The sequence below is a fragment of the Procambarus clarkii genome, chromosome 14, assembly GCF_040958095.1.
Source record: "Procambarus clarkii isolate CNS0578487 chromosome 14, FALCON_Pclarkii_2.0, whole genome shotgun sequence".
Classification (NCBI taxonomy): Eukaryota; Metazoa; Arthropoda; class Malacostraca; order Decapoda; family Cambaridae; genus Procambarus; species Procambarus clarkii.
This window is the reverse complement of record NC_091163.1, coordinates 35615047-35641452: the sequence shown is the minus strand read 5'-3', so window position 1 is coordinate 35641452 and position 26406 is coordinate 35615047. Positions and strand designations below refer to the sequence as shown.

Below are 26406 nucleotides of genomic sequence, written 5' to 3'. Positions count from 1 at the left end.
GGCCAGAGTATCTTCAAGATTGATACTTTCTTCAGTGACTCCCATGAATCATGTATGGGCTCGCTGGGATGAGAAAATCTTTAGAGAAGGACAGGGATGGAACCAGCATCCTGAGGCACCCCAGATCTGCCCCTAAACCCTTACACACACAACAGATCATAACTTTATGGAGAAGCAGAATGATATCAGAAAGGCATTTTATAAAACTTTACAGCCTAATTTTTGTGACTTATAATAAGAATAAGCTATATTATTATTAAAAATATGCTTATTACATCCAAAACTGCTTCTTTTGCATTAAACATTTTAATGAAATTAAACATTAATAACATTAAAGATATTTAAGGAGATAGAGTTGTATCAACCGAGTGACACCTTCATTTTCATCCAACTCAAAATAAACCAACCATTGGAGTCAATGGATTACCACACCCACAACACCTTACCAGGTAACGTTCTGTACTGATGAATAAAAGTGCAAGTACAAGTTACCCACATCGCAAAACCTGCACATGTAGCAAGCTCCATTAGAAATAATGTAGCACCTACAGTACATAAATGATCCCAAAGAATTCCACATTTACATGAATCCCACATACCAGTAATAGCCTCTGCAATATATTAACTTTATTAACAATAGATTCAACTTACGATCCTAGGCAGGGAAAGACAGCTGGGGGCATCTCCTTACACCCGTTACCTCTGTTCACCTTGCAGTAAATAGGTACTTGGGTGTTAGTTGACCATTGTGGGTCAGTTCCCAAGGGATGGGCAGACCTTCTGAATGTTCAAGAGCAACTCGAATTTCCCACAAAGAAGACAAACAGAACATTTTCAGGGATTCCATGAAATACTAATGACATCCAATAGATCCCAGTCAACTTTGCTTATAAGTTGGTTGATGGTTCCCATCAACTAACTTATAAGCAACCTGGGTCTCAAACAGAAGTCGGATGGACGGGAATATATGGGCACCATTTAAATCACAGCATTGCCAGCCACACACCAGGTAGCAGCAACAGAACTACGGACTACCACGAACCGCTGTCTTTCCAGATGTTACCATCACCAACATCATCAGCATCTTACGATTCTACTTGTCACAACACCGTCATACCATTCCAACATCAAACATTGTAACTAAACTATATCAAATAATAATAATAATAATAATAATAATAATAATAATAATAATAATTTTTATTTAGGTAAGGTACATACATAAAGAGATTTTACAAAGTTTGTTGGGTTAATAGATAGAGCTAGTACATACAATGCCTAAAGCCACTATTACGCAAAGCGTTTCGGGCAGGAAAAACATTAATGACTAAAGCTTAAAACTAATGGGTAAAAAGAATACACATCTTAAACTCCATATTGTGTGTTTATATCACTATAATAACAAGCATCACAAACACAACTGAATATTTACCACTCTAAAGCAAACCACATAAAGCCAGAACACAACTACTGTATACTGTTCTGTACAACATTCTGTTCGGGGAGCCGGTGGCTGAGCGGACACAACACTGGGCGTCTGATCCAGTGGTCACACTGGTATATCATTATAGTATGTTGAAATATGTATAGGGAATATCAGAGGTCACAAACCAATAACCATTATTCTTACATAAACAAAACCTTATTCCTAAATGGTAATCCTGATCTGAAACTCTTCCCTGACAGATGTAACAGAACCCCGAGTCAGACTACATCCGTGCAAACACTCCATCCAAATAAAAGGACCCAGTCTATGGCTCTCTTCCTAATGAATTAAAAAAGAGTTGTCCAACCTATACTCTACACAAAAGTCCAAAAAGTACCTAATTTCATCCTCATAGTGTCCCACCTTGTGCTACCAACTAATCCAATTTAGTACTTAAAGACATTCAACTCCATCAATATAATCTATTCTATCAATTTGTAATGTAATAATTATGTTTAACTCAAATTCTGTAATCCTTATTCTTTAGCTTAGGACCTGCCTGAAATGCTGTGTACTCACCTATTTGTGCTTGCGGGGGTTGAGCTTTAGCTCTTTGGTCCCGCCTCTCAACTGTCAATCAACTGGTGTACAGGTTCCTGAGCCTATTGGGCTCTATCATATCTACATTATAAACTGTGTATGGAGTCAGCCTCCACCACATCACTGCCTAATGCATTCCATCCGTTAACTACTCTGACACTGAAAAAGTTCCTTCTAACGTCTCTGACTGAAAAAGTTCCTTCTAACGTCTCTGACTGAAAAAGTTCCTTCTAACGTCTCTGGGCTTCGATTGGGCTCTATTTGTGTTAGTGGCTTTGCAAACATGTTACACTCAAACCCTCAATGTATGTACTTTCTCAATCCAATGTATTTTGTATATAAATAAATAAATAAATACATTATCATCCAGTCCTGCATTATACTACACTTTCATGGAGATTGTAATCATTCAAGCACAGTGGTATGATTTATATACAAGAACCTTCTGTACAGCCATAATGTAAAGCAACAATGCATCAGCTTTCAAAAATAAGGTGAATGTATTAAAACATTTAGAACAACCATCAGCGTGTACATACCAGCTTCCAGCTTGAGGACCTTCAACAAGCCATCATCTCCGCCACACGCGATGTATCCCTGATCTTTGTTCCACCCCACACATCGTAAACGAGTGTTGTTGGGGATAGCAATCTGTAAATATAAATCCGGTGCTAAATGTAATGAAATTCCTTTTTCTGGCATGTTTTCTCTGTGGCTTGCTGAGCTATCCACATGGTTAGCTAAGGAAGCCTCCACGGGACACCATCCCCTAAACCTACACCAACATTCCTTCTCTTGGGCTACAAGACCCAAATATATCATTTTTGTACAGCTGTCAAAATAAAGTTAAAAAAAAATCCTCAACAACAATGGCAGGGCCTTTGACAAGCCACCAACTTCTTGTCCCCATTGAGGCCAATAGTGTTAGTGGCCCTCAGGTAAATTCATGTAAATTACATTAGGATGTGTTTGCTTATCTTAGGTTGAGTTAGGCTCGGTTGGGTTACACTGTGTTAGTTTGGGTTGGTCTGTGCTGGGTTAGGTTTAGGGGTTAGGTTTTGAGAGGTTTGGTTTGGTAGGGTGGGTTTGTATTGGGTTGAGTTTGTGGGTTGGGTTGGGTAGGTTTTAAACTCCATTAGCAAACAATCTTGGGCACGAGGCAACTTGTATCCCTGAGAATCAAACCCGAGATAAATTGTATTAAGTCAACAGCGGTAACCAACGAGCTTAATCCTAATTTTTCCCCCGGAATACGACCCGCCAAATGGTTTAACAACCAGGCACCCATTCACTGCTGGGTGAACAGAAGCCACAGTTAAGGACTGGCACCCAGTCAATCCTCCCCGGCCAGGATACCAACCCAGGCCAAAGCGCTCGCAAAGCGCCTAGCGAGTGTTTTACCACTGTGCCACGGGGACTGCATATAATAATATATTTACTTCAATTACTTGAGGACCACTAATATAGTGGCCTCGATGAGGACAGGAAGCCGGTGGCTTGTCAAAGGTCCCTCCCATTTGCCCCATCCCCCCCATATGCAGATATATAAGCGAGATATGGATATACATAAACATTTTAATTAAACCCTCTGGTATTTGTTAAATAGAATATTAATATTTATTGTCATTATTATTATATTTGTATTCTGATAGAGGATGTGTAACCATGGTAACAGAGAGGTCAGCACCACACACCAGGACACTCTCTAACACCATAGGTGTAAGAGCACATGTTGCAGCCCCTCACCACCTGCACGAGCAGTGAGGAGAGTGAGAGTGACAGTGAGTGACGGTGAGTGACAGTACCTTCTTACTGAGATATATGAACATGTCTCCCGCCGGCCCTCAGCCCGCCTCACAACATCAACAAACACAGGAATGTCACTCAGGTGCGGTTCAAAAAGGGACTCACAAAGATATACCCTTCTACGTCATCACTACCCATTAAATAACCCTGTCTTAGCCTAACATAACCTAACCTAACTCATCCAAACTTGCCCTTCCTTAACATAACGATTATAAAAAATACATCTTTATTTATACATGTATATACATATATGAATACTGTGAATACGTGACGTCATGGACTTAACTCTCGCAATCTTTTTGGAGTTCATTGATCGCTTCATAATAAACTAAATAATTTAGTCTCTCATGTACTACAGAACACCGAATTTTTATCATTTATAATATTCTATTTAAGTATACTTATTATAAATTTTGACAAATTAACCATGAAATAATATGTTTATTAAAATTGTAACCTATCCACCGCTGCCCACTGGATGGGGGGCGGTGTAACCTATCCACCGCTGCCCACTGGATGGGGGGCGGTGTAACCTATCCACCACTGCCCACTGGATGGGGGGCAGTGTAACCTATCCACCACTGCCCACTGGATGGGGGGCGGTGTAACCTATCCACCGCTGACCACTGGATGGGGGGGGGGGGCGGTGTAACCTATCCACTGCTGCCCACTGGATGGGGGGCGGTGTAACCTATCCACCGCTGACCACTGGATGGGGGGGGGCGGTGTAACCTATCCACCACTGCCCACTGGATGGGGGGCGGTGTAACCTATCCACCGCTGCCCACTGGATTGGGGGGCGGTGTAACCTATCCACCGCTGCCCACTGGATGGTGGGCGGTGTAACCTATCCACCACTGCCCACTGGATGGGGGGCGGTGTAACCTATCCACCGCTGCCCACTGGATGGGGGGCGGTGTAACATATCCACCGCTGACCACTGGATGGGGGGGGGGGGCGGTGTAACCTATCCACCGCTGCCCACTGGATGGGGGGCGGTGTAACCTATCCACCGCTGCCCACTGGATGGGGGGCGGTGTAACCTATCCACCGCTGACCACTGGATGGGGGGGCGGTGTAACCTATCCACCGCTGCCCACTGGATGGGGGGCGGTGTAACCTATCCACCGCTGCCCACTGGATGGGGGGCGGTGTAACCTATCCACCGCTGCCCACTGGATGGGGGGCGGTGTAACCTATCCACCACTGCCCACTGGATGGGGGGCGGTGTAACCTATCCACCGCTGCCCACTGGATTGGGGGGCGGTGTAACCTATCCACCGCTGCCCACTGGATGGGGGGCGGTGTAACCTATCCACCGCTGCCCACTGGATGGGGGCGGTGTAACCTATCCACCGCTGCCCACTGGATTGGGGGGCGGTGTAACCTATCCACCGCTGCCCACTGGATGGGGGGCAGTGTAACCTATCCACTGCTGCCCACTGGATGGGGGGCGGTGTAACCTATCCACCGCTGCCCACTGCATGGGGGGCGGTGTAACCTATCCACCGCTGCCCACTGGATTGGGGGGCGGTGTAACCTATCCACCACTGCCCACTGGATGGGGGGCGGTGTAACCTATCCACCGCTGCCCACTGGATGGGGGGCGGTGTAACCTATCCACCGCTGCCCACTTGATGGGGGGCGGTGTAACCTATCCACCGCTGCCCACTGGATGGGGGGCGGTGTAACCTATCCACCGCTGCCCACTGGATGGGGGGCAGTGTAACCTATCCACCGCTGCCCACTTGATGGGGGGCGGTGTAACCAATCCACCGCTGCCCACTGGATGGGGAGCGGTGTAACCTATCCACCGCTGCCCACTTGATGGGGAGCGGTGTAACCTATCCACCGCTGCCCACTGGATGGGGGGGCAGTGTAACCTATCCACCTCTGCCCACTGGATAGGGGGGGGGGCGGTGTAACCTATCCACCGCTGCCCACTGGATGGGGGGCGGTGTAACCTATCCACCACTGCCCACTGGATGGGGGGCGGTGTAACCTATCCACCGCTGCCCACTGGATGGGGGGCGGTGTAACCTATCCACCACTGCCCACTGGATGGGGGCGGTGTAACCTATCCACCGCTGCCCACTTGATGGGGGGCGGTGTAACCTATCCACCGCTGCCCACTGGATGGGGAGCGGTGTAACCTATCCACCGCTGCCCACTGGATGGGGGCGGTGTAACCTATCCACCGCTGCCCACTGGATGGGGGGCGGTGTAACCTATCCACCACTGCCCACTGGATGGGGGGCGGTGTAACCTATCCACCGCTGCCCACTGGATGGGGGGCGGTGTAACCTATCCACCGCTGCCCACTTGATGGGGGGCGGTGTAACCTATCCACCGCTGCCCACTGGATGGGGAGCGGTGTAACCTATCCACCGCTGCCCACTGGATGGGGGCAGTGTAACCTATCCACCGCTGCCCACTGGATGGGGGGCGGTGTAACCTATCCACCACTGCCCACTGGATGGGGGGCGGTGTAACCTATCCACCGCTGCCCACTGGATATGGAGCAGTGTAACCTATCCACCGCTGCCCACTGGATAGGGGGGGGCAGTGTAACCTATCCACCGCTGCCCACTTGATGGGGGGCGGTGTAACCTATCCACCGCTGCCCACTGGATGGGGGCGGTGTAACTTATCCACCCCTGCCCACTGGATGAGGGGCGGTGTAACCTATCCACTGCTGCCCACTGGATGGGGGGGCGGTGTAACCTATCCACCGCTGCCCACTGGATGGGGAGGCGGTGTAACCTATCCACCGCTGCCCACTGGATGGGGGGGCAGTGTAACCTATCCACCGCTGCCCACTGGATGGGGGCGGTGTAACCTATCCACCGCTGCCCACTGGATGGGGGGCGGTGTAACCTATCCACCACTGCCCACTGGATGGGGGCGGTGTAACCTATCCACCGCTGCCCACTTGATGGGGGGCGGTGTAACCTATCCACCGCTGCCCACTGGATGGGGAGCGGTGTAACCTATCCACCGCTGCCCACTGGATGGGGGGCGGTGTAACCTATCCACCACTGCCCACTGGATGGGGGGCGGTGTAACCTATCCACCGCTGCCCACTGGATGGGGGGCGGTGTAACCTATCCACCGCTGCCCACTTGATGGGGGGCGGTGTAACCTATCCACCGCTGCCCACTGGATGGGGAGCGGTGTAACCTATCCACCGCTGCCCACTGGATGGGGGCAGTGTAACCTATCCACCGCTGCCCACTGGATGGGGGGCGGTGTAACCTATCCACCACTGCCCACTGGATGGGGGGCGGTGTAACCTATCCACCGCTGCCCACTGGATATGGGGCAGTGTAACCTATCCACCGCTGCCCACTGGATAGGGGGGGGCAGTGTAACCTATCCACCGCTGCCCACTTGATGGGGGGCGGTGTAACCTATCCACCGCTGCCCACTGGATGGGGGCGGTGTAACTTATCCACCCCTGCCCACTGGATGAGGGGCAGTGTAACCTATCCACTGCTGCCCACTGGATGGGGGGGCGGTGTAACCTATCCACCGCTGCCCACTGGATGGGGGGGCGGTGTAACCTATCCACCGCTGCCCACTGGATGGGGGGGCAGTGTAACCTATCCACCGCTGCCCACTGGATGGGGGCGGTGTAACCTATCCACCGCTGCCCACTGGATGGGGGGCAGTGTAACCTATCCACCGCTGCCCACTGGATGGGGGCGGTGTAACTTATCCACCGCTGCCCACTGGATGGGGGGGCTACAGGTACCTCTGGTAGTTCACCATGTTTGGGGCTACAGGTTCCTCTGGTAGTTCACCATGTTTGGGGCTACAGGTTCCTCTGGTAGTTCACCATGTTTGGGGCTACAGGTTCCTCTGGTAGTTCACCGTGTTTGGGGCTACAGATTCCTTTGGTAGTTCAGCATGTTTGCGGCTACAGGTACCTCTGGTAGTTCACCGTGTTTGGGGCTACAGGTACCTGTGGTAGTTCAGCATGTTTGGGGCTACCGGTACCTCTGGTAATTCACCGTGTTTGGGGCTACAGGTTCCTTTGGTAGTTCACCATGTTTGGGGCTACAGGTACCTCTGGTAGTTCACCGTGTTTGGAGCTACAGGTTCCTCTGGTAGTTCACCATGTTTGGGGCTACAGGTTCCTCTGGTAGTTCACCATGTTCGGGGCTACAGATTCCTCTGGTAGTTCAGCATGTTTGGGGCTACAGGTTCCTCTGGTAGTTCACCATGTTTGGGGCTACAGGTACCTCTGGTAGTTCACCATGTTTGGGGCTACAGGTTCCTCTGGTAGTTCACAATGTTTGGGGCTACAGGTTCCTCTGGTAGTTCACCATTTTTGGGGCTACAGATTCCTCTGGTAGTTCACCATGTTTGGGGCTACAGGTACCTCTGGTAGTTCACCATGTTTGGGGCTACAGGTTCCTCTGGTAGTTCACCATGTTTGGGGCTACAGGTACCTCTGGTAGTTCGCCATGTTTGGGGCTACAGGTACCTCTGGTAGTTCACCATGTTTGGGGCTACAGGTTCCTCTGGTAGTTCACCATGTTTGGGGCTACCGGTACCTCTGGTAGTTCACCATGTTTGGGGCTACAGGTTCCTCTGGTAGTTCACCATGTTTGGGGCTACCGGTACCTCTGGTAGTTCACCATGTTTGGGGCTACAGGTTCCTCTGGTAGTTCACCGTGTTTGGGGCTACAGGTTCCTCTGGTAGTTCACCATGTTTGGGGCTACAGATTCCTCTGGTAGTTCACCGTGTTTGAGGCTACAGGTTCCTCTGGTAGTTCACCATGTTTGGGGCTACAGGTTCCTCTGGTAGTTCACCATGTTTGGGGCTACAGGTTCCTCTGGTAGTTCACCGTGTTTGGGGCTACAGGTTCCTCTGGTAGTTCACCATGTTTGTGGCTACAGGTTCCTCTGGTAGTTCACCATGTTTGGGGCTACAGGTTCCTCTGGTAGTTCACCATGTTTGGGGCTACAGGTACCTCTGGTATTTCACCATGTTTGGGGCTACAGGTTCCTCTGGTAGTTCACCATGTTTGGGGCTACAGGTACCTCTAGTAGTTCACCATGTTTGGGGCTACAGGTTCCTCTGGTAGTTCACCATGATTGGGGCTACAGGTACCTCTGGTAGTTCACCATGTTTGGGGCTACAGGTTCCTCTGGTAGTTCACCATGTTTGGGGCTACCGGTACCTCTGGTAGTTCACCATGTTTGGGGCTACAGGTTCCTCTGGTAGTTCAGCATGTTTGGGGCTACCGGTACCTCTGGTAGTTCACCATGTTTGGGGCTACAGGTTCCTCTGGTAGTTCACCATGTTTGGGGCTACAGGTTCCTCTGGTAGTTCACCATGTTTGGGGCTACAGGTTCCTCTGGTAGTTCACCATGTTTGGGGCTACCGGTACCTCTGGTAGTTCACCATGTTTGGGGCTACAGGTTCCTCTGGTAGTTCAGCATGTTTGGGGCTACCGGTACCTCTGGTAGTTCACCATGTTTGGGGCTACAGGTTCGTCTGGTAGTTCACCATGTTTGGGGGCTACAGGTACCTCTGGTAGTTCACCATGTTTGGGGCTACAGGTTCCTCTGGTAGTTCACCATGTTTGGGGCTACAGGTACCTCTGGTTGTTCACCATGTTTGGGGCTACAGGTTCCTCTGGTAGTTCACCATGTTTGGGGCTACCGGTACCTCTGGTAGTTCACCATGTTTGGGGCTACAGGTTCCTCTGGTAGTTCACCATGTTTGGGGCTACAGGTACCTCTGGTAGTTCACCATGTTTGGGGCTACAGGTACCTCTGGTAGTTCACCATGTTTGGGGCTACAGGTTCCTCTGGTAGTTCACCATGTTTGGGGCTACCGGTACCTCTGGTAGTTCACCATGTTTGGGGCTACAGGTACCTCTGGTAGTTCACCATGTTTGGGGCTACAGGTACCTCTGGTAGTTCACCATGTTTGGGGCTACAGGTACCTCTGGTAGTTCACCATGTTTGGGGCTACAGGTACCTCTGGTAGTTCACCATGTTTGGGGCTACAGGTTCCTCTGGTAGTTCACCATGTTTGGGGCTACAGGTACCTCTGGTAGTTCACCATGTTTGGGGCTACAGGTACCTCTGGTAGTTCACCATGTTTGGGGCTACAGGTTCCTCTGGTAGTTCACCATGTTTGGGGCTACAGGTTCCTCTGGTAGTTCACCATGTTTGGGGCTACAGGTTCCTCTGGTAGTTCACCATGTTTGGGGCTACAGGTACCTCTGGTAGTTCACCATGTTTGGGGCTACAGGTACCTCTGGTAGTTCACCATGTTTGGGGCTACAGGTTCCTCTGGTAGTTCACCATGTTTGGGGCTACAGGTTCCTCTGGTAGTTCACCATGTTTGGGGCTACAGGTTCCTCTGGTAGTTCACCATGTTTGGGGCTACAGGTACCTCTGGTAGTTCACCATGTTTGGGGCTACAGGTTCCTCTGGTAGTTTACCATGTTTGGGGCTACAGGTACCTCTGGTAGTTCACCATGTTTGGGGCTACAGGTTCCTCTTGTAGTTCACCATGTTTGGGGCTACAGGTTCCTCTGGTAGTTCACCTTGTTTGGGGCTACAGGTTCCTCTGGTAGTTCACCATGTTTGGGGCTACAGGTTCCTCTGGTAGTTCACCATGTTTGGGGCTACAGGTTCCTCTGGTAGTTCACCATGTTTGGGGCTACAGGTTCCTCTGGTAGTTCACCATGTTTGGAGCTACAGGTTCCTCTGGTAGTTCACCATGTTTGGGGCTACAGGTACCTCTGGTAGTTCACCATGTTTGGGGCTACAGGTTCCTCTGGTAGTTCACCATGTTTGGGGCTACAGGTTCCTCTGGTAGTTCACCATGTTTGGGGCTACAGGTTCCTCTGGTAGTTCACCATGTTTGGGGCTACAGGTTCCTCTGGTAGTTCACCATGTTTGGGGCTACAGGTACCTCTGGTAGTTCACCATGTTTGGGGCTACAGGTTCCTCTGGTAGTTCACCATGTTTGGGGCTACAGGTACCTCTGGTAGTTCACCATGTTTGGGGCTACAGGTTCCTCTGGTAGTTCACCATGTTTGGGGCTACAGGTTCCTCTGGTAGTTCACCATGTTTGGGGCTACAGGTTCCTCTGGTAGTTCACCATGTTTGGGGCTACAGGTACCTCTGGTAGTTCACCATGTTTGGGGCTACAGGTTCCTCTGGTAGTTCACCGTGTTTGGGGCTACCGGTACCTCTGGTAGTTCACCATGTTTGGGGCTACAGGTTCCTCTGGTAGTTCACCATGTTTGGGGCTACAGGTTCCTCTGGTAGTTCACCATGTTTGGGGCTACAGGTACCTCTGGTAGTTCACCATGTTTGGGGCTACAGGTTCCTCTGGTAGTTCACCATGTTTGGGGCTACAGGTTCCTCTGGTAGTTCACCATGTTTGGGGCTACAGGTTCCTCTGGTAGTTCACCATGTTTGGGGCTACAGGTACCTCTGGTAGTTCACCATGTTTGGGGCTACAGGTTCCTCTGGTAACCTAACTTAATTGAACCTTATCTCAATTAAACTAAACTAACTTAACCAAACCTAATCTTTTTTTTTTTTTTTTTTTTTTGAGATATATATTTTTGAGATAATCTAAGCTTAAATAATCTAGCCTGTCCTTATCTAACCTAACCTATCTTGACCTCTTCATTGTAGACAACGAGTCACAATATCATGGCTGAAATATGTTGACTAAACTACACACCAGAAGATAAGGAGACCACGACGACGACGTTTCGGTCCGTCCTGGACCATTATCAAGACGATCAACTTGAGAATGGTCCAAGACGGACCGAAACGTGGTCGTCTGCTCATCTTGTGGTGAGTGGTTTGGTCACCAACTGGAGAGGCGCCAATCAGGATGCACCTGGCCACTTAACAGCGACAAAAACAAAATAGTTGCATCACTGGTCTTGGAAATTTTACTTCCTATTATGATAGACGGTGCCCCCCCACCTCCCCCAAATCCTGGAGGGAGGGGTGCCAGGTGCATAGAGTGTCCCACTTAACCCTGGGGGAGTGTGAGGGTGTCAGGGGGGGGGGATAGACGGACTCCCTGCACCCTGGGGGAGTGTGGAGGTGTCAGGGGGATGGACGGACTCCCGGCACCCTGGGGGAGTGGGGGGGGGGGGTGTCAGGTGGGATGTGATAACCTTGGCCGTGACCAGTGAGGGCGGGGTGGGGAGGGGTGCGGTGTTTCCCCGGGTAGAAGGGTGTGTGACGGGGGAGCGGAGAGGAAGTCAACCTTGGCCTAGAGACGCTTGTATTCAACACATATATATTCCCAGTTCAAGATCAAGTGCAAGGACACAACTTCAGCCGTGAGAACTACTCATATCCTAGCGCAGAAAGAACTAATTTTAACTATAATACTAGAAATTAAATATTACATAACAGACTTAACAAAAGTCAAGTAATACTAGCAGTAGCTTTAAGGGTATGGGGCATGTACCCCATACCCATCCTAGGGCGGTCAATCCGTCCTATGAAAAATAATGTCGCTTTTCGCTGGTATGCGTGCTGTGGCCAAAAATGGACGTAATTTCAATATGAAAAAAATTTAAAAAATTGATTTTTTTCATAAAACAGTAAGTTAAGGGTCCTCTGGTAGGATAGGAGGACAGGAAATTCTCGTAAGGTTTCAAAACGTCATGAAAAACGTTAATTTAAAAAATTCCAATTCCAATTCAAAAAGTTTCTTCTAACCTAACCGAGTAACCCGGAGGACTCCAACAGAAAACGGGACAGTACGTCACTTTCGTGAGCCGATTTCATTTCAAATTACGTCCATTTTTGGCCATAGCGCGCGTACGGGCGAGAAGCGACGTTATTTTTTACTTATTTTTGATATCGACTTGAGAATGGTCCAGGACGGACCGAAACGTCATCGTCCCTTCAACTTCTAGTGTGTGGTCTGGTCAACAGCCACGTTATTGTGATTCATCGCCTGCTTATTTTTAAGAGGACGGGTTGAATCAGGGACTTAAACAGAGAGGTTAAGTGTTGTCTGAAGACAGAGTTTGTTATAGTTCTGATAGCAGACTTTTGCTGAGTGATGATAGGCTTGAGGCTTAGTGTTAGTTGCTTTGCAAGAATATCAATGTTATGTTCTCTCATAAACAGTTTCATTCTACCGTATAAATTTACTTGAGGGCCACTAACACTAGTGGCCTCGAGGAGGACAGGAAGCCGGCGGCTTGTCGAAGGTCCCTTCATTTGCCTTGATAATCCTCTCCAGGTGGACTTTAGACCCTAACAGTGTTTTGGCATTTGCGGCTTCGGCGGGTAGGCTGTTCCATGGGTTTATAACCCTGTGGGTGGAGAAGCTTCTTCTGTGTTACGTCAGCTGTCTCGTCTCCTTTATGACAGTAGAAAACTGTCACCTGAGGACCACATTAAGAACATTGTGCGAGGAGCCTATGCCACGCTTTCTAACTTCACAATTGCTTTTAAATACATGGATGGGGAAATATTAAAGAAATTGTTCACGACTTTTGTTAGGCCAAAGCTAGAATATGCAGCTGTTGTGTGGTGCCCATATCTTAAGAAGCACATCAACAAACTGGAAAAGGTGCAAAGACATGCTACTAAGTGGCTCCCAGAACTGAAGGGCAAGAGCTACGAGGAGAGGTTAGAGGCATTAAATATGCCAAAACTAGAGGACAGAAGAAAAGAGGAGATATGATCACTACGTACAAAATAGTAACAGGAATCGATAAAATTGATAGGGAAGAATGCCTGAGACCTGGAACTTTAAACTAGCTAAACACAGATGCCGGAGAAATATAAGAAAATTCACTTTTGCAAATAGAGTGGTAGACGGTTGGAACAAGTTAGGTGAGAAGGTGGTGGAGGCCAAGACAGTCAGTAGTTTCAAAGCGTTACATGACAGAGTGCTGGGAAGACGGGACACCACGAGCGTAGCTCTCATCCTGTAATTACACTTAGGTAATTACCTGACGTCACTCTTGCTTGTTTAAGGATATCAGGAACAGTATAACGCTAGAGATTTGTTGAATATCCGAGGTATGGGTGGTGCAAGAGCAGGGGCAGCTCTCTTATATATCATTAATACTTTTATATTTCAGCAGTGTTCCCAGCTTTTTATTGGGAGTTAATGGGAGCCGAGCGGACAGCACGCTGGACTTGTAATCCTGTGGTCCTGGGTTCGATCCCAGGCGCCGGCGAGAAACAATAGGCAAAGTTTCTTTCACCCTATGCCCCTGTTACCTAGTAGTAAAATAGATACCTGGGTGTTAGTCAGCTGTCACGGGCTGCTTCCTAGGGGTGGAGGCCTGGTCGAGGACCGGGCCGCGGGGACACTAAAGCCCCGAAATCATCTCAAGATAACCTCAAGACAGCTTTGGCTTAACGCTATGTTGCCGGCACCGCTGTGTGTATTAGTGGCTTTAGGTACTGTATGTACTAGATCTATCTATTAATCACACATTATGTGTGTAACTCTGCATATATATATGTACTCTTACCAGAATAAACATTTGAATTTAAAGTGAGTGAATTATGGCTGTAATGTCTTTATAATAATATAATGTCTAATATTGGAGATAGGAGAGCTGGCGGAGAGATGTGCAGTAAGGTGTGTCTGGGTCTCTGGGAGTCTTCTGGCAAGGTGTGCAACAATTGGGTATGAAAAGACGCCATTAAGTTAAGTTATCGTTTATAAGTCAGTTACAAGTGTGTAACCATCCTTGGGGAGTTTCATCTGCTTGTTGTGTGATCGTTGTTTAAATCCTAGGATGTTACAGATGACTTTCCATAGGCTTTTTATATTTCTTTGAATCTATTGTCATATCAGGAAAGTTTGGCTCTTCTTAATATTGTACTTGTAAGCATTCATGAGTATATCTTTCCTAGTTCTTTTGTAACATGGTCAATCATGTGGTTTTTTCATATTCCTGTTTCCAAAACGTTAACGTTGTTTCCTTCTTAACTGCTTTAAGTATACAAATACAGATACAACATACAAAATAAATGCCTTTGCTTTATGCATGCACCCGCCAAACCCCTACCTTACCTTGAGGTTACCTTGAGGTGCTTCCGGGGCTTAGCGTCCCCGCGGCCCGGTCGTCGACCAGGCCTCCTGGTTGCCGGACTGATCAACCAGGCTGTTGGACGCGGCTGCTCGCAGCCTGACGTACGAGTCACAGCCTGGTTGATCAGGTATCCTTTGGAGGTGCTTATCCAGTTCTCTCTTGAACACTGTGAGGGGTCGGCCAGTTATGCCCCTTATGTGTAGTGAAAGCGTGTTGAACAGTCTCGGGCCTCTGATGTTGATAGTTCTCTCTTGAACACTGTGAGGGGTCGGCCAGTTATGTCCCTTATGTGTAGTGGAAGCGTGTTGAACAGTCTCGGGCCTCTGATGTTGATAGTTCTCTCTTGAACACTGTGAGGGGTCGGCCAGTTATGTCCCTTATGTGTAGTGGAAGCGTGTTGAACAGTCTCGGGCCTCTGATGTTGATAGTTCTCTCTTGAACACTGTGAGGGGTCGGCCAGTTATGTCCCTTATGTGTAGTGGAAGCGTGTTGAACAGTCTCGGGCCTCTGATGTTGATAGTTCTCTCTTGAACACTGTGAGGGGTCGGCCAGTTATGTCCCTTATGTGTAGTGGAAGCGTGTTGAACAGTCTCGGGCCTCTGATGTTGATAGTTCTCTCTTGAACACTGTGAGGGGTCGGCCAGTTATGTCCCTTATGTGTAGTGGAAGCGTGTTGAACAGTCTCGGGCCTCTGATGTTGATAGTTCTCTCTTGAACACTGTGAGGGGTCGGCCAGTTATGCCCCTTATGTGTAGTGGAAGCGTGTTGAACAGTCTCGGGCCTCTGATGTTGATAGAGTTCTCCCCAGCTGTTTATGAATGAAAAATGGTTTACACACAGTCCGTCCTCGACTCAAGTCCATTACATCCAGCGGCCGACCCCACACACGCATTCATAATTTTTACATGTTGATCATTCAAAACGTTCGCTAGGGTAGGTAGCAGGGTGGGGGTGACCCCCCCCCACCCAGGGGTGACCCCCCCCACCCAGGGGGGACCCCCCCCCATAGAGGGGAGACCCCCCCCCACAGAGGGGAGACCCCCCCCCAAACAGGAACCGGAATTGACCTGCAATATTTGCAATCTCCGGGTGGGAAAGCCCCAAAACTGCCCCGACCTGGGATACTTACTGTGACAGAGAGAGAGAGGGAGAGAGAGAGAGAGAGAGAGAGAGAGAGAGAGAGAGAGAGAGAGAGAGAGAGAGAGAGAGAGAGAGAGAGAGAGAGAGAGAGGAGAGAGAGAGAGAGAGAGAGAGAGAGAGAGAGAGAGAGAGAGAGAGAGAGAGAGAGAGAGAGAGAGAGAGAGAGAGAGAGAGAGAGAGAGAGGGAGAGAGAGAGAGGGAGAGAGAGAGAGAGAGAGAGAGAGAGAGAGAGAGAGAGAGAGAGAGAGAGAGAGAGAGAGAGAGAGAGAGAGAGAGAGAGAGAGAGAGAGAGAGAGAGAGGGAGAGAGAGGGAGAGAGAGAGAGAGAGAGAGAGAGAGAGAGAGAGAGAGAGAGAGAGAGAGAGAGAGAGAGAGAGAGAGAGAGAGAGAGAGAGAGAGAGAGAGAGAGAGAGGGAGAGAGAGAGAGACAGAGAGAGAGAGAGAGAGAGAGAGAGAGAGAGAGAGAGAGAGAGAGAGAGAGAGAGAGAGAGAGAGAGAGAGAGAGAGAGAGAGAGAGAGAGAGAGCCAGAGACAGAGAGAGAGAGAGAGAGAGAGAGAGAGAGAGAGAGAGAGAGAGAGAGAGAGAGAGAGAGAGAGAGAGAGAGAGAGAGGGAGAGAGAGAGAGGGAGAGAGAGAGAGAGAGAGAGAGAGAGAGAGAGAGAGAGAGAGAGAGAGAGAGAGAGAGAGAGAGAGAGAGAGAGAGAGAGAGAGAGAGAGAGAGAGAGCTGGACCAGGATAATACCCCTAGCTATGTACACACAGACACATGGCAGTATTAACATCTTCCGGAGAAGAAGTTGCCATAGCTCCTCCTCTCTTCCTGCACTTCCCTCATCATCAATGTCTCCTTATCCCTTTTCTCTACACCATATTCCCCTTTGGTGACATTGTTGTTGTTGTTGTCTTAGATTTAGCTACTCACAACGAAATGTCCATGTAGCACGGTCTATGGTGAGCCCGTAATTATGTTAGGCTATCCGCGATAACCTTGTTACTGTAATATTTGGGTCAAAGTTTTATATGGAGGTGGGGTTTCCTCCTTTTGTCCTGTTTCTAACCCGCTTCTGTTTTAGCGCACTGGCTCTAGTCTTGTGTTAATAACATTTCTGAGGTTGGAAGAAAACGCGCTCAGAGTGGGGACTTGTTTATTTTATAATAGTAAATAATAAATTAATAATAAATTAATAAATAATTATTATATAATAATAAGAAATTGTATAATGATAAGCAATCATTTTAATGTATCAAGTAGCTAATTAGGATGAATGATAAATAATTAGTGACTGTAGTGCATAATAATAATAATAATAATAATAATTTTTATTTAGGTAAGGTACACACATAAAGAGATTTTACAAAGTTTGTTGGCTTTATAGATAGAGCTAGTACATACAATGCCTAAAGCCACTATTACGCAAAGCGTTTCGGGCAGGAAAAACATTAATGACTAAAGCTTAAAACTAATGGGTAAAAAGAATAAGATGTGTTGAGTACAAATAAAAATAGAGGTAAAAGAGGGGGGGAACATGGTTGAAAAAGCAGCACAAATACAATTACAAATCATTACAGAAAATTACATTCAAACAGCGTTGTTTTGAAAAACAAAAAAAAATAAGAAACATACATGGGTTGACAACAGAGGGGTAAGGTAGGTTACAGGGAATTTATTAGGTATAGCTTCGTTTTTATCTTAAACTGGTTGAGAGAGGTACAGTCTTTAACATGGTTGGGAAGGTCATTCCACATTCTGGGTCCCTTGATTTGTAGAGCATTTCTAGTTTGATTAAGTCGTACTCTTGGAATATCAAAACTGTATTTATTTCTGGTGTGATGCTCATGGGTTCTGTTACAACCTTCTATGAAGCTTTTGAGATCAGGATTGGCATTATAGTTTAGCGTTTTATATATGTATAATACACATGAGAGAATGTGCAGTGACTTAATGTCTAACATATTCAGAGATTTAAGTAGGGGTACCGAGTGATGTCTGGGGCCAGAGTTGGATATTGTCCTAATAGCAGCTTTGTGTTGAGTAATTAGAGGACGTAAGTGATTTTGGGTAGTAGAGCCCCAAGCACAAATACCATAGTTGAGATATGGATAGATAAGGGAGTAATAGAGAGTCACCAGGGCAGGGCGTGGTACATAATATCTGATCTTAGAAAGAATGCCCACAGTTTTTGAAACTTTTTTTGATATGTTTAGAATGTGTCCCTGGAAATTCAGCTTGTGGTCAATGAGAACGCCAAGGAATTTGCCATCTAATTTGTTACAAATTTGGGTATTGTTTATTTTGAGATTTATTTGATTAGAGGATTTATTGCCAAACAGAATATAGAAAGTTTTGTCAATGTTAAGGGTGAGTTTGTTGGCAGTTAGCCAAAGATGGACTTTATTTAGCTCAGTATTTACTGTGACATTTAGAGCAAGGGGATCAGGACTGGAGTAAATGAAGGTTGTGTCGTCAGCAAATAGAATTGGTTTGAGGTGTTGGGAGGCATTTGGAAGGTCATTAATGTAGATGAGAAAGAGGAGAGGGCCAAGTATGCTGCCCTGAGGAACACCAATGTTGATGGGTAGGGTGGGAGAAATTGTATTATTCACAGAAACACATTGGAGCCTGTCAGTAAGGTAGGATTTGAGGTATTGTAGGGAGTGTCCTCTGACACCATAATGATGTAATTTAAGAAGAAGGTTTTGGTGGTTGACAGTGTCAAAAGCTTTACGCAGGTCCACAAATAACCCAACAGGGAACTCATTTTTATCAAGAGCTGTATGAATCGAGTTAAGCTTACTAATAAGTGCATCGTTAGTGCTTTTTTTGGGTCTGAAGCCATATTGGCAAGGGCTAAGTATATTGTGTTTGGCTAGATATGAGTAAAGCTGCTTATAGATTAGTTTTTCAAATATTTTTGACAAGTTTGGCAGGATTGATATAGGTCTGTAGTTGTTAACATCTGTGAGATTACCACATTTGTGGACAGGCGTTACTCTCGCTTTTTTTAGAATATCTATTTATATAACAATAAAGTAGTAAAGAATAAATATAATGAATAATCATTATAATGATAAAGTATTAAATCAATTACAATTAATAGTTACATCTATAGTTAGTAATTGAAAGTTGCATTATTGGAATTTACACTAATTACAATTCATGTTAATATTTCTTAGGTATCAGCAGGCTTATCACCTTAGGGGTTCCTGCGGAGCACCGCCACCCCGCGAGGGCCAGCGGCGCGGAACACCCAACCCTGAAGGGCGAGCGGCGGCTGGCCGCTGTAACTAGGGGCCAGATTCACGAAGCAGTTATGCAAGTACTTACGAACGTGTCCATCTTTCCTCAATCTTTGACGGCTTTGGTTACATTTATTAAACAGTTTACAAGCATGGAAACTTCCCAGCCAACTGTTGTTATTGTTTTAAACAGCTTCCTGGTACTTCAGAGCTCATTAACTGTTTAATAATTGTAAACAAAGCCGCCAAAGATTGAGAAAAGATTTATAGGTTCTTAAGTGTTTGCGTAACTGCTTCGTGACTCTGACCCCAGGAATGTGACTACTCGCACTGTGACTGTAACCGTGCCCGTGACAGGTTACCCTGACTGTAGAAGTTACCAAACCGGGTCTACTAGACAGATGCTACAAGTGAAACAGCGTCCTTGACGAGGCGAACGGGCGCCATGGGGACGGGTCATGGGCACAGTGAGGCAAGAGCCCTGCACCAACTAGACCTTGCGAGGCGAGTGTTCCTCGCTAACCTTTAACTAGGAATATGCCCAATCGTTTCCGTGACAGCGACCGTGCCCGCATCCCCGGAGAGGGCATTAAAAACAGCCGGGTTCCTCCTGACTGAAAAAGGTACCCAACCGGTTCTACTAGGCAGATGGTGCAAGTTAAACAGCGTCCTTGGTGAGGTCAACGGAGCATCATGGCGACGATCCACAGAGCGTACAGAGGCATGGTGTACCCCCCCCCCCATGTCATGTCCTTGTGAGGTGATCGTACAGCGGGGATGTGCACCCGAGTAGGGGGCGCTGTGCCCGGGTCATCGCTGGAGCCCGCCCTCACAGGGACCAATCCTGTAGTGCTGGCCCCAGGGCGGGTGTGGGAAGCCGCCTACACCGAGGCCGGCTCCCCAGGGTCGACCCCGTGGCCGTCGTTGTCGGTGCGGCCGCCCCCCAGCGGTGAGGGTGGTGTCGACCTCATGGGTGCAGTAGTCTGCCCTCGGGCTCCATCCCTTTTTCCTCGTTCATCAATGGTGTACCTTGTGCGCCTTCCGTAGTCGGTTCTGGAAGTATTAAGGCAGTAAGGGTGGGCAGAGCGGGCAAGCAGTAGGAACGTGACGGGCAAGAACCCTACCCTCTTAAGGGTACTGCTGGAATAAGGTTGTAAGAGGGGGGGGGGGGACGTTTTCCGGCAGCAAACTGGGCAACTGTCATTAAATGATAAAGCCAGGATGACACCCCGAGGAAAACTGGGAAAGGAACACTGGAACAGAGGATAGGAGCGTCTAGAGCAAAATTAAGGGGAAAGCAGGAGAATAAGATCTTCCAGGAAACTAGACTGTAGCGAAGTAAGGTAACTAACAAACCCAGCAGAACTTTAGCGGGAAAAGAAAAGAAAACCCGAACAAGTGAAAAAAGGGGGGGGGGGCTGGTAACCATGCACATATTTAATAAGTCAATATTGACTTATTAAATTTGCGAGAACGGGTTGACCGTATCTGTGGCGAAGGCAGAAGTTAAACCAGGAGGGAAACTAGGAAGTAATAACTCAGTTCAAATATACTCCAATATAATAATATAAAACAATAGGTCAGACCAAAATAATCTATATATATATGACCAATATATATAGTATCATATCAATATATAAATAAAAGAAAATCAAGTATAGGAAACATGTGTTAAAGCATAACTGCGACATGCGTGTGTCCGGAGCGACACTGCGACATGCGTGTGTCCGGAGCGACACTGCGACATGCGTGTGTCCGGAGCGACACTGCGACATGCGTGTGTCCGGAGCGACACTGCGACATGCGTGTGTCCGGAGCGACACTGCGACATGCGTGTGTCCGGAGCGACACTGCGACATGCGTGTGTCCGGAGCGACACTGCGACATGCGTGTGTCCGGAGCGACACTGCGACATGCGTGTGTCCGGAGCGACACTGCGACATGCGTGTGTCCGGAGCGACACTGCGACAATGCGTGTGTCCGGAGCGACACTGCACATCGTGTGTCCGGAGCGAACACTGCGACATGGCGTGTGTCCGGAGCGACACTGCGACATGCGTGTGTCCGGAGCGACACTGCGACATGCTTGTGTCCGGAGCGACACTGCGACATGCGTTGTGTCCGGAGCGACACTGCGACATGCGTGTGTCCGGAGCGACCACTGCGACATGCGTGTGTCCGGAGCGACACTGCGACATGCGTGTGTCCGGAGCGACACTGCGACATGCGTGTGTCCGGGAGCGACACTGCGACATGCGTGTGTCCGGAGCGACACTGCGACATGCGTGTGTCCGGAGCGACACTGCGACATGCTTGTGTCCGGAGCGACACTGCGACATGCGTGTGTCCGGAGCGACACTGCGACATGCGTGTGTCCGGAGCGACACTGCGACATGCTGTGTGTCCGGAGCGACACTGCGACATGCTTGTGTCCGGAGCGACACTGCGACATGCGTGTGTCCGGAGCGACACTGCGACATGCGTGTGTCCGGAGCGACACTGCGACATGCTTGTGTCCGGAGCGACACTGCGACATGCGTGTGTCCGGAGCGACACTGCGACATGCGTGTGTCCGGAGCGACACTGCGACATGCGTGTGTCCGGAGCGACACTGCGACATGCGTGTGTCCGGAGCGACACTGCGACATGCGTGTGTCCGGAGCGACACTGCGACATGCGTGTGTCCGGAGCGACACTGCGACATGCGTGTGTCCGGAGCGACACTGCGACATGCGTGTGTCCGGAGCGACACTGCGACATGCGTGTGTCCGGAGCGACACTGCGACATGCGTGTGTCCGGAGCGACACTGCGACATGCTTGTGTCCGGAGCGACACTGCGACATGCGTGTGTCCGGAGCGACACTGCGACATGCGTGTGTCCGGAGCGACACTGCGACATGCGTGTGTCCGGAGCGACACTGCGACATGCTTGTGTCCGGAGCGACACTGCGACATGCGTGTGTCCGGAGCGACACTGCGACATGCGTGTGTCCGGAGCGACACTGCGACATGCTTGTGTCCGGAGCGACACTGCGACATGCGTGTGTCCGGAGCGACACTGCGACATGCGTGTGTCCGGAGCGACACTGCGACATGCGTGTGTCCGGAGCGACACTGCGACATGCTTGTGTCCGGAGCGACACTGCGACATGCGTGTGTCCGGAGCGACACTGCGACATGCGTGTGTCCGGAGCGACACTGCGACATGCGTGTGTCCGGAGCGACACTGCGACATGCGTGTGTCCGGAGCGACACTGCGACATGCGTGTGTCCGGAGCGACACTGCGACATGCGTGTGTCCGGAGCGACACTGCGACATGCGTGTGTCCGGAGCGACACTGCGACATGCTTGTGTCCGGAGCGACACTGCGACATGCGTGTGTCCGGAGCGACACTGCGACATGCGTGTGTCCGGAGCGACACTGCGACATGCGTGTGTCCGGAGCGACACTGCGACATGCTTGTGTCCGGAGCGACACTGCGACATGCGTGTGTCCGGAGCGACACTGCGACATGCGTGTGTCCGGAGCGACACTGCGACATGCGTGTGTCCGGAGCGACACTGCGACATGCGTGTGTCCGGAGCGACACTGCGACATGCGTGTGTCCGGAGCGACACTGCGACATGCTTGTGTCCGGAGCGACACTGCGACATGCGTGTGTCCGGAGCGACACTGCGACATGCGTGTGTCCGGAGCGACACTGCGACATGCGTGTGTCCGGAGCGACACTGCGACATGCGTGTGTCCGGAGCGACACTGCGACATGCGTGTGTCCGGAGCGACACTGCGACATGCGTGTGTCCGGAGCGACACTGCGACATGCGTGTGTCCGGAGCGACACTGCGACATGCGTGTGTCCGGAGCGACACTGCGACATGCGTGTGTCCGGAGCGACACTGCGACATGCGTGTGTCCGGAGCGACACTGCGACATGCGTGTGTCCGGAGCGACACTGCGACATGCGTGTGTCCGGAGCGACACTGCGACATGCGTGTGTCCGGAGCGACACTGCGACATGCGTGTGTCCGGAGCGACACTGCGACATGCTTGTGTCCGGAGCGACACTGCGACATGCGTGTGTCCGGAGCGACACTGCGACATGCGTGTGTCCGGAGCGACACTGCGACATGCGTGTGTCCGGAGCGACACTGCGACATGCGTGTGTCCGGAGCGACACTGCGACATGCGTGTGTCCGGAGCGACACTGCGACATGCGTGTGTCCGGAGCGACACTGCGACATGCTTGTGTCCGGAGCGACACTGCGACATGCGTGTGTCCGGAGCGACACTGCGACATGCTTGTGTCCGGAGCGACACTGCGACATGCGTGTGTCCGGAGCGACACTGCGACATGCGTGTGTCCGGAGCGACACTGCGACATGCGTGTGTCCGGAGCGACACTGCGACATGCTTGTGTCCGGAGCGACACTGCGACATGCGTGTGCCCGGAGCGACACTGCGACATGCTTGTGTCCGGAGCGACACTGCGACATGCGTGTGTCCGGAGCGACACTGCGACATGCGTGTGTCCGGAGCGACACTGCGACATGCGTGTGTCCGGAGCGACACTGCGACATGCTTGTGTCCGGAGCGACACTGCGACATGCGTGTGTCCGGAGCGACACTGCGACATGCGTGTGTCCGGAGCGACACTGCGACATGCGTGTGTCCGGAGCGACACTGCGACATGCTTGTGTCCGGAGCAACACTGCGACATGCGTGTGTCCGGAGCGACACTGCGACATGCTTGTGTCCGGAGCGACACTGCGACATGCGTGTGTCCGGAGCGACACTGCGACATGCGTGTGTCCGGAGCGACACTGCGACATGCGTGTGTCCGGAGCGACACTGCGACATGCGTGTGTCCGGAGCGACACTGCGACATGCGTGTGTCCGGAGCGACACTGCGACATGCGTGTGTCCGGAGCGACACTGCGACATGCTTGTGTCCGGAGCGACACTGCGACATGCGTGTGTCCGGAGCGACACTGCGACATGCGTGTGTCCGGAGCGACACTGCGACATGCGTGTGTCCGGAGCGACACTGCGACATGCGTGTGTCCGGAGCGACACTGCGACATGCGTGTGTCCGGAGCGACACTGCGACATGCGTGTGTCTGGAGCGACACTGCGACATGCGTGTGTCCGGAGCGACACGAACACAACACATGTGTTAAAGCATAACTGCGACATGCGTGTGTCCGGAGCGACACTGCGACATGCGTGTGTCCGGAGCGACACTGCGACATGCGTGTGTCCGGAGCGACACTGCGACATGCTTGTGTCCGGAGCGACACTGCGACATGCGTGTGTCCGGAGCGACACTGCGACATGCGTGTGTCCGGAGCGACACTGCGACATGCGTGTGTCCGGAGCGACACTGCGACATGCGTGTGTCCGGAGCGACACTGCGACATGCGTGTGTCCGGAGCGACACTGCGACATGCGTGTGTCCGGAGCGACACTGCGACATGCGTGTGTCCGGAGCGACACTGCGACATGCGTGTGTCCGGAGCGACACTGCGACATGCGTGTGTCCGGAGCGACACTGCGACATGCGTGTGTCCGGAGCGACACTGCGACATGCGTGTGTCCGGAGCGACACTGCGACATGCGTGTGTCCGGAGCGACACTGCGACATGCGTGTGTCTGGAGCGACACTGCGACATGCGTGTGTCCGGAGCGACACGAACACAACACATGTGTTAAAGCATAACTGCGACATGCGTGTGTCCGGAGCGACACTGCGACATGCGTGTGTCCGGAGCGACACGAACACAACACATGTGTTAAAGCATAACTGCGACATGCGTGTGTCCAGAGCGACACTGCGACATGCGTGTGTCCGGAGCGACACTGCGACATGCGTGTGTCCGGAGCGACACTGCGACATGCGTGTGTCCGGAGCGACACGAACACAACACATGTGTTAAAGCATAACTGCGACATGCGTGTGTCCGGAGCGACACTGCGACATGCGTGTGTCCGGGGCGACACGAACACAACACATGTGTTAAAGCGTAACTGCGACATGCGTGTGTCCGGAGCGACACGAACACAACACATGTGTTAAAGCGTAACTGCGACATGCGTGTGTCCGGAGCGACACGAACACAACACATGTGTTAAAGCGTAACTGCGACATGCGTGTGTCCGGAGCGACACGAACACAACACATGTGTTAAAGCGTAACTGCGACATGCGTGTGTCCGGAGCGACACGAACACAACACATGTGTTAAAGCGTAACTGCGACATGCGTGTGTCCGGAGCGACACGAACACAACACATGTGTTAAAGCGTAACTGCGACATGCGTGTGTCCGGAGCGACACGAACACAACACATGTGTTAAAGCGTAACTGCGACATGCGTGTGTCCGGAGCGACACGAACACAACACATGTGTTAAAGCGTAACTGCGACATGCGTGTGTCCGGAGCGACACGAACACAACACATGTGTTAAAGCGTAACTGCGACATGCGTGTGTCCGGAGCGACACGAACACAACACATGTGTTAAAGCGTAACTGCGACATGCGTGTGTCCGGAGCGACACGAACACAACACATGTGTTAAAGCGTAACTGCGACATGCGTGTGTCCGGAGCGACACGAACACAACACATGTGTTAAAGCGTAACTGCGACATGCGTGTGTCCGGAGCGACACGAACACAACACATGTGTTAAAGCGTAACTGCGACATGCGTGTGTCCGGAGCGACACGAACACAACACATGTGTTAAAGCGTAACTGCGACATGCGTGTGTCCGGAGCGACACGAACACAACACATGTGTTAAAGCGTAACTGCGACATGCGTGTGTCCGGAGCGACACGAACACAACACATGTGTTAAAGCGTAACTGCGACATGCGTGTGTCCGGAGCGACACGAACACAACACATGTGTTAAAGCATAACTGCGACATGCGTGTGTCCGGAGCGACACGAACACAACACATGTGTTAAAGCATAACTGCGACATGCGTGTGTCCGGAGCGACACGAACACAACACATGTGTTAAAGCATAACTGCGACATGCGTGTGTCCGGACCGACACGAACACAACACATTATAAGGATGGTAACTGAGACCGTTACAGTGATCTCTATCGTATGTTGG

At 50.3% G+C, this 26406-nt stretch overlaps 1 protein-coding gene across 1 annotated transcript in view; it reads right to left on the bottom strand.

The window, feature by feature from the left end:
• Positions 1–3961, bottom strand: part of LOC138364603 (WD repeat-containing protein 35-like) — a 57095-nt gene extending 53134 nt beyond the window's left edge. The window contains 2 exon segments of the mRNA XM_069324465.1: positions 2566–2677; positions 3832–3961. Of these exon segments, the coding sequence (XP_069180566.1) occupies positions 2566–2677; positions 3832–3855 (136 nt within the window). The 5' untranslated portion in view covers positions 3856–3961.
• Positions 3962–26406: the final 22445 nt, after the last annotated feature.